The 9,353-nt window shown below is 38.1% G+C and overlaps 2 protein-coding genes across 3 annotated transcripts in view; both read right to left on the reverse strand.

The window, feature by feature from the left end:
* Positions 1-1,308, reverse strand: part of fbxo25 (F-box protein 25) — a 13,533-nt gene extending 12,225 nt beyond the window's left edge. The window contains exons 1-2 of one of the 2 annotated variants that reach the window (XM_013911228.1): positions 1,198-1,308; positions 242-438 (exon numbers count right to left, since the gene is read on the reverse strand). In XM_013911228.1, the coding sequence (XP_013766682.1) occupies positions 242-369 (128 nt within the window). In that variant the 5' untranslated portion in view covers positions 370-438; positions 1,198-1,308. The remainder of the gene's footprint in view (positions 1-241; positions 439-1,197) is intronic. The other variant, XM_013911227.1, reaches the window with a different exon arrangement.
* A 6,196-nt stretch (positions 1,309-7,504) lies between these two features.
* Positions 7,505-8,554, reverse strand: fam110c (family with sequence similarity 110 member C). The gene has a single exon (XM_005734502.1). It carries the CDS (start codon positions 8,552-8,554, stop codon positions 7,505-7,507), a length of 1,050 nt encoding a protein of 349 aa, XP_005734559.1.
* Between the last annotated feature and the right edge of the window lie 799 nt (positions 8,555-9,353).

A 9,353-nucleotide genomic window follows, 5' to 3' on the forward strand; every position in this document is an offset into this window, starting at 1 on the left:
CCCCCCCTCTGCACGTGCCTGCTTATGCATTCTCTTTTGCACGCCCTTATGAGAGTCTCAGGGAGGTTGAAGCCTATCCTAGAGGTGGGGTACACCCTGGACAGGTCACCAATGTGAAACAGAGCTAAAGTGCTCTTTAATTGGGCAAATTTTTGACTACTTAAATATGTAGAGCTCAGACAGAGATGATACTAAACCAAAGAAATTTGATTAAAGGTAGATAAAGGTGAAGGCAACTTACTCTTTCAAATCAATCTCTCCATTGTTGTCCTCCAAAACATCTCCGAACAAGATGATCCTCTTCCAGCCATCTTCCGTCTTTGTCCAGCTCCACCCCGGCGATCTCCAATCCTTACCCAAGAAAGGCATCTTGTCTGGCAGGTGTGAGACTGTAAGCAGAGAGGGCTGCTGCTACTTCACACCTGGAGGTTTAACCAGCTTTTGTTAGAAAAAGATTTTTTTATTCTTGATGCCACCATGCAAAGAAGAGAGAAATTTTGAAATCTAATTTGTCCTTGTTAAATATAGCATGCTACAATAAAATTTCACAAACAGTTTTAAGCATTTAACCGGTTATATTCACATTATGTTCACATTTGGTTCTACTGAAAAAAACAACAACTTTTAAATGAAAAGGTGAACAAGTTATAAATATCACCAATTTAATGGCAGTTCAAAAACACTGAGATGATTTTTTTTAAAGCTTACAAATTGAAACTGATTGTTTTTAAACAAATCCCACCACACATAGATTCTTATATTTTATGCCAGCATTGGTTAAAAAAGGTGAAAACAAAAAGTATTATTATGGTTTCTCTTAGTGTTCATAGAGACACTGTAGCCTGCAGCTACCTTTCAACTGCATATCACATAAAGCACAGGGCCATCAGCCATTCTCAATTACCCTGTTACAGCGCGTTTACAGATTTAACACTCGTATGTAAAGGGCCAGACTAAGCCACAGTGTTTTAATATACTTAAATAACATACCTTGCAATATCCGTGACGCAATTATATATTTTTCTACCTTCAGAATTTGGACAATGACAGCGTTAGCGGGCGCTGTTAAAGTCGTTTTAGCTATCAAACACGAAGCTGTCAGTCGACCCAAAACAAATAATGACGACAAGAAGAAAATAATGAATCTCCGCTACGCTGGTATAAGACTGTGAATTTCTGAAAAACGGCCAAACAAACCGTTAAAGAGAAGCAGCTCTTCTGTTGTGTTGCCCGTCTCTGCTTCCGTCTCTAGCCTTCCCCTCTGCGGAGCTGGAAATATTGACGGAAGTAAGCGCGAGAATTCGTCAATTCACGCCCCCTACTGCTCTCTGATTGGTCAAAAGGTCTGTATTTATCTTGTTGCTACCCAGATTCGGGAGGCCGATTGGATAATCACTCCTGTCACTCAACAGCTTTTTTTTTAATCCCATTTGTTTTGTTGGGGGCTTTCTTCGACACGTGACAGCGGACTGCACACATGTACTTGTGTTTTGATTTTGAGATGGGGGATGGTAACTGGTCAGTCAGTGACTGATGCTGAAAAATGTTATGAAACGCTTTAAAGACTTAACTTGAATAAATAACTATTTTCTCACCCCACCCACTGTTTTTTCACATCAGTTATATGGTTTAAGTTTAAGCCGTATATTTTATGACACGTTATCTAGGTCACAGTTTTATTACTCTGGGACCATCATGCTTTGATGTGCATGGCGTAAAGCTGCAAACTGGATGTAAAAAGATAAGTTTACTTTTGATTGTTTCAAATGACGTTATTCTCTTCAGTTTAAGTCGCAAGTCGTTCAGAGCAAGGTCAATTGAATACTGTGCCTGTATATGCAAATTTAAAAAATGCAGCTATTTCGGATGTCCAAAAACGACACCCCGTTTGAACATGTTTCTTTCAAAGTTTTGTACGCATTCAACAGCCCTGACTCATTGTACACCGGCTCTCAAAAATTTTATTGTTATTGTCACGTCACCTGTTTGAGCTTAAAAATACAGTCTAATGTCCTATATGGTTTGCAGTGGGAGTTCTTTGTGGTTAAAATATGAATTTAATAGGTATTCATTTATGTATTTTGTGTGTGTAATTTAGTGTCATCTAGTGGTAAAGGTTGGAGAATGCAACCAACTGAACAACCCCTTCGTACCCAATGTTGCAGGACCTATTTGGCCATCACGTCAATGTAAAATCATGTAGCAGTGCTAGTGGCAGGAGTGAAAGCACCCACCCATTCACCCAGCTCTACCCTCTCCTTGAAAAAAATCAATGAATATTCACAATATTCATTGTGAATATTAACCATAAGGGTTAAAAGGCAGTAAAGTACAATGTGAAAGTGAGCTGATGTCATCAAATATTCTACTGTCTCACTGTGAGCCGGATGTTCCCATGCTCAGAAGTCCTGACTTCTGAGTGTACTTGCAAAGTAGGAACTAGAAGCATGCAAGTTCAAACTTTGTGTACTTGTATTGAGAAGTGTTCACTGACAGAACTGACTTCAGACCAAAGCAATGGTTTTGATTAAATCAGTGTTAGACATAGTTCTTGATTTTGATCAGTGAGATTTACATGGAAAATAAATTCATAGACTGCAGCACAGGAACTATGAATTAATTAATTAATTAAATATTGGAATAATTAAATATGTCTTAAAATGAAATCAATTATCATTTAATTTAATTTATGATAAAGCAATAACAATGAGTGACATGAGAGTACTGACTAGGAATTTTATATTACTAGTAAAAGAGGTACTGACAATTTGGTCTTGTTGTTGGATACTGCCTCCCATAAGCTGGATACAATAAGCTCAAACATTATCCAGAATCTATATATATCTAGTAAGATAAGATAAGATAAGATAAGATAACCTTTATTAGTCCCACACGTGGGAAATTTGTTTTGTCACAGCAGGAAGTGGACAGTCCAAAAGTTATGACGCAAAAATTAGAATACAAAGTGAGAGTGAGAGTTTCCTGGGTGTAAATACTTTATTTATATTAGAGGTCAGAGGAAGAACTTGTCTTAAATGTTGGTATGACATGAACTGAAGGCTTACTGTGGAGCCTGATTAGCTCAAGACTATGAGATTATTAATCTCGGGGTTGTGGGTTAGACCCAATGTGTTGAACCCCACACATTTGTTTGCCCAAACAAATCTCTTCTGATTGTTGCTTTCCCTTAGTAGAGGTTTCTTAGCACCTATTTGACCATAAAGGCCTGATTTGCACAGTCTCCTTTGAACAGCTGATGTAGGGATGTGTGTGCTACTGGAACTCTGTGGCATTTATCTGAGCTCTGATCTGAGCCAATTGAGTCTAACAACAGATTAAATGCCGTGTTGAGGCTGTCATTTTTGTATTTCTGTAAGGCAAAAAAAATCGATTTGTTGAATAATTATTAACTCATGAAGTAACAGAGACCTAATGTTCAACAATCCACATTTCACTGTTTTAGTCTTTGGTGCTGTTGATGATACTGTATTGTTCTTTCTTTGTGTTTTTTTATGTTTCAGTTGTTTTTTGCCGGTTTTTAGTTTGTTTGTTTTTTTGTCTGCTTGGGAGCTGACACAGACCTTGAGGGGATGGGGTTTTGGGGGGATAATGGGAGGAGAGAAGCTGCAGAGAGGCGTGTAAGACTGCAACTCTGTTTCCTGGTCCCAACTCTGGATCGTCACGTTTTGGGGGGCTTAATATATTTGGCCAGATTCTTAGAAATGAGAGCTTCTCCATCCAAAGTGGAATGGATGGCGTCTCTCTTAACAAGCCCAGGTTTCCTTCAGAAAGTTTCTTAATTATCTTTAAAGCCCACATTGTTTATGTATCTACAATGTAGAAAGTAGCAAAAATAAAAACAAAACATTGAATGAGAAGGTGTGTCCAAACTTTAGACTGGTAGTGTCAGTGATGTTCCATCAGGACAAGCAAAGCAAGTAGCGCGCCTTGTCAAATCTAAAAATAAACGTGAATTATAGCGTAGCAAAGTAAAGTGATCCCTCATCATAAAGCTCCTCCTGTCAGTTAATCTGTCCTTTACATTACTGCTATTTTGTGACTGCAGTTGGCTATTGTCGCTGAAAGCTGTGCTTATTTCATCTCACAGAAAAATGTAGCTGTTTCCATCTCTGAAGGCGTGTCTGCCTCCTATTAACAATAACTGGAGCTAGGAGGCCAGCAGTTTGTTTCAGGTGATTTGTGCATGTCCTTTTTGGATAAACCACTGGTCTTTCATGGTAAGCTGAGGGGAGCTTTCATTGCTCTGAGATCAGTAATATGCTTCGTATGGAAACACAACTCGTTGTCTTACTGGCCACCTTGGAGAACATTTGTGATGTAGAAAAGATGGGCAACGAACAAATGATTTTTTTTTTCATAGATATGCGGTCCTCACAGGACAGCCACGACAAATGTGTGATTTATAGAATTTGATGCTGAAAATTAAACAGAAATACAGTGTTTAAAATGTGATCAACCTTAAACATATGGAGCAGTGATAAAAATAATATTTAACACTGATTAGTGACATTTTTCTGCAGAATAGTTTTAGTTTTGATACTTTATACACAATTTTTCAATAATACAGTTTTATGTAAAGTAAGGTTTTTTATTGCTTTTTGGTTTGAAAAGTTCCTCCACCACTTGTCATTGTCAGTTAACAAGACAAAAAAGTGGGGGGAATATGGTAGATATTTATTTAACCAAGTTATTAGAAATATTTTACATCTCTTCAGCCAGGAAGGAGTGTAGAAACATGAAGATCTGCAGATGGACAGCACAAATGGCATGTTTTAATCTGATCCAGTTTATCTTGTTAAATTGGTGTTTTTGAAGAAGGTGTGTTTGTTTGTGTGTGTAGTGGGTGTGAGGGGTGACGATTGTCTCTGCTTGCCTTTCTGTAAAAGTCACGGCATGCCACTGACGAATGTGTGTTTGTATATAAAGCAGTTGGAGGGCTCAAGTACAGTGGAAAAACAGAATATAAGAAACAGTTAATAGACATCTAGAGTACCTTTGGCATGTGGTGGAGGAGGAGATTCTCATAATTGATCTTCAGCTGAAAAATCAGCAGCAATGTAATGTAATGATATGATAACAATAATGATATCACATCACCAAGAAGAATTAAGGCAGCCCTGAAGATAACCCAGTGTTAGCAATGTGTAACTGATGAAGTGGCAGTGTATAGGTAATTGATAATTCTCATAACCAACAGAACAACTAATAAAAGAGCAAGTAGTTTAACATCAATCCATCCGTCCATCCATTCCCTTCCGCTTATCATGGTCGCAGGGGAGTAATTCAAAGACAATATATTCACCCTGGGTTAAAACTTTTAAACTTTAGCAAACATTTCCATTCCACCCACTGTGAGTATACTCATGCAACATTTTACTTGTAAAAACAGTTTTATTTGTGTTTTATGTTTTCAGTAGCAGTAAAACTGGGCAAAAGGTGGTAAAGATATACAAATTATCTAGGAGTACAAAAATTTTAAGTTTTACATATAACAAACAAAATTAAATGCAAACTTGTAGCAATAGTGAGTTCACATTCACAATCAATAATCACATATTGATGACTATCATTATCAACAGGTAACCTCTACTTTTGGCAACCAACAAGTGGAGGCTTGTACTAAACAGTCAGTCAGGCATTTGGAGAAGTGAAAGGTGTGTCTGCACCAGCTAACTACTTTGTGCCCACTCACATGAACTTATAACGTATATTGTTTGTTTCTTTCTCTGTAAGAAGACAATGAGTGAAACTGAATAGGTGGCAATACGTTTAACATACTGCGTCAAGCACAGTCTTTCCATTGCTTTCCCCCAGCTCATGTTCAGCCACTGAGCTTCAAAGAATAAAAAAAAACTTGGCTAAAAGACAAAAAGAGAGAGAAAGCAATGAAGAGACAAAGCAGACGGAGCTTGGGAGAGAGATACAACAACAACGGGTCACTGGACATAAGCCGATCAGATTATTAAGCACATTCCCCTAACAGATCTAAGGGAAAGTTTGCGAGGAAAATAACCACTTCCTCAAATGTTTTTTCATACATCTGTTAAATATAAGCAGATCTTCCATACGTAAATTTTTTTGTATCAGTTGCTGTGGTTTGCATTTGAGTGTCTGTGGGGTGGCAGATATTACACTTGTTGTGGTGACCTAAATTTATTTACACACATACATGCAAATTTTTTTTTGTATGTGGACAAGGGAACAAATCCTCATGATCTAAATCATTCAAATTTATATATTAAAGCTATCTTTTAACATTAGGATAAGTTATGGTCAGAGTTTGGCAGGCAGTAGTTATGGGTAAACTCAGAGTAAGTCTCCAGGTTGTGTGTGGGTGTGTGTGTCTTCATGTGTGTTGGTGTGATGGAATGTATACCTTTCACCCCGAGAGAAATGGGAGTGCACATTATTGGATTATAAACTTAAAAGGCAGGTTGTACAAATTCTGATTTAGGGATGCTTTCATGTTTGAGGTGGCCTAAAGGTATTCGCAGAGGAGCAGAATTTATGAGCATCAGTGTGAGACTCCTTTTAATGTTCCTGGGAAGAATCAAAAGGCCATGAGCTGTGAGCCTTTTATCTTAAAATAATAGTACCACTCTTTACAAATAGTACATTTTATAAGTGATCGTATAAAATAATTGCATGTTAATGAATAATAAATAAACACACTAATGTTTTGTAGATGAATTATGTAACATTGATGACAACTCATCAAAAAGCTACAGCTAGAATTGCTGCAGCATTGTTAGACATTGAGTTATCATTAGCAGGAAGTATGTCATGTTGACAAATTTTGTACATTTTCAAAAGCTTTAAATTATAGTCGCATAAAAATACAGTATAGCTTTTATAAACAATGTAAGTCTATATGACTGTGGCCCATTCACACCCAAAATCACTGAACTTAAAAGTATTTTATTTTTATGGAAAAAGAAAATAATCCCAAACTAGTTCATACTAGTATGTTTTTGCTTCATATCACAGCACTTCACTGAATTCTTTTGAATTACTGCTTGCCTTCTTGTATGCACGTTTGACCATATTTAATACAGAAATGTTTTTTTATAGAGTCTGAATAGAATGCAAAAGTATTATATTAAATAAGCCAGTAATCCTAAAAATGTTGAAGCTGAATAATGTAAATACTTTTTGTTTTTGTAAAGCTTTTATGACATTGTATTTTATCTGTTTCCAGTGTAACTGAGATCATAGATGGTCCTGTGCAAGTAAAAAAAATAAGAAGAAAAAAAAAAGAAATCACTCAGTCATCATTTGCTCTCAGAAAAGTCATCAGTAAAGGACACACAGACACACACACACACATGCAGCATACACAATACATAACCTAAGATTTAGGTACAGTTGGAAAAGTAGGGTATCATTCAGTGTTTTCTAAGGCCAAAAACAAGAAACTACTTCCATCTTTGTCCTCAAAATATAACTTTTATGTAACATCACTTGGTAAAAAGAAAAAGCGCAATCAGTGAAGATCTCGTAACTTTTTTCCAGTGTCACTAGCATTTTTACAGCTGTACAGCCACTTGATAATCCGTGCGTTGCGCTCAATAACTGAGGTCTCTTGACGTATCTTCTCGTGCAGCTTTTCCTCCATGAGCGCATCGCTGTCACTACTGTTCCTGGAAAAGCCATCATCTGACGTGGAAACACTGACACTCCGAACCATTATTGCAATTTCATCTGAGCGAGCCGAGAAGTTGTCCTTCCCCAAAGACTCAATGACCTCACCGTCCAGCCCGCAGTACTTGAAAAAAACATCAAAGTCTGCAAAGTTTTTGGAATACCTGGAGCTGATATCAGAGTGAGAACGACTGACTCCTTTGCCAGACCTCCTTTCAACCTCAGGAACTGTCAGGAGACCACTAGATGCATTTACAACTCCAGCCTTAGGTTTTGTACCAGAGTCACTGTTCTTGATTCTGCACTCTTCTGTCACTCCATTGCTCTCCGGTTTAGAGATAACTACATGTGGATTCCATTCCTTTGCTGTTTCCTTAGGCGTGGTGATTTTTCCCCCGTTGCCCTGAGACTCACATTCCTTATCTGTCCCCTCGGATAATGGGGCATTTTTATTCACAGGGTTGAGCAACAACTTACGGGTTATATGATGTTTCCGTTCATTTGCTGGCCCTCTCAATAACTCACATTTCTGTCTGTAAATTAGAAGAGAGTCTGGTCGTTTTTTGGCGCTGGAGCGATGTGCCTGCACTGGTGAAGAGATTTGCACAGTGAGTGTATTCCCTCTCAAGTCACTCCCTGTAGGAAGATTCCCATCCCGGTGTGAGCTTCGGTTAGAGGACCCAGTGCTACTCACAGAGGCCGATCCAAGGCTAATCACTGGCTCCTGAGTTGAGTTAACCACCTGTTGGCTTTTGACGTATTTTGGTTTACTTGCGGCGAGCCTCTCCACAGCACTCATGCGTCCTTTTGTCTCACTCTCTAAATCCATTTGTTTACGAAGGTATTCAGGACCTTTCCCCAGGATTTTTGTGGTATCATTAGTTGTCTCCATTGTGGTTTCGACGGGCACTGAAGTCTCGTTGTAGATTTTCAGTGTACAGTTTCCCCAGAGTTACAGGTAAAGGATTCCATTCAAGCCCGATCTTTGCCTGAGCACGTATTGTGACGGGAGACCTTACCTTGTCTGTTTAAACACACACCACATTACCCCACCCATCCTGCGCAAGGGTAGTTTTAGCCACACACAAGCCTGTTCAAAGTACACCTGATACCATCGCAAGTGAGAACGATGAAAGGTGACACTTCTGCAGAGTGTGTTTCCCAGTCCTTCAGGTGAAAATGTGGATCTTTAGCCTTGTTGCACAAGACAGGATGTTTCATACTGTCAACATTCAGGAAAACTGGCTTCTGAATCATTAACAGTTTATAGTTTTTAATGACTTTAAATCTGAGTCATTATATGGGCTTGGTGCTCATTATAGTGAAAAAGTTGTGCAATAAGTGTTTACCCTCAACTAGTCATCCTTAAATTCTGGAGAATGTGTATGAAATATAACAGTTGGATTGTTGGAGGTAGGTATGAAACAGTGATGCTTTTTTAAAGCATGGTGGCACTAATCCATAAACATAAAAACATAGTTTGTTGAATGTAAGTTTCAATTTAGAACTTTTTATACTTCGGGGAAAAAAAACTCCATTTCTCCACTGTGTTCAGTGTGGTGACTGTGACTGTGCAATTTGACGAGTGTTGACAAAAAAAAATTGTGAACAAACTGGTTTCTTTCCTCAGGCTTGAAAAGTGTCTGTTTGCATACGAAGAAATGAACTTTAACACAAAATTCAGGTCTATT

Source organism: Pundamilia nyererei, unplaced genomic scaffold, assembly GCF_000239375.1.
Source record: "Pundamilia nyererei isolate P.nyererei 1_Seehausen unplaced genomic scaffold, PunNye1.0 scaffold00058, whole genome shotgun sequence".
NCBI classification, from domain to species: domain Eukaryota; kingdom Metazoa; phylum Chordata; class Actinopteri; order Cichliformes; family Cichlidae; genus Pundamilia; species Pundamilia nyererei.

What these genes read in the sequence shown, in the direction of transcription:
- fam110c (XM_005734502.1), bottom strand. Translation starts at nt 8,554, where the DNA reads ATGGAGACAACTAATGATACCACAAAAATCCTGGGGAAAGGTCCTGAA.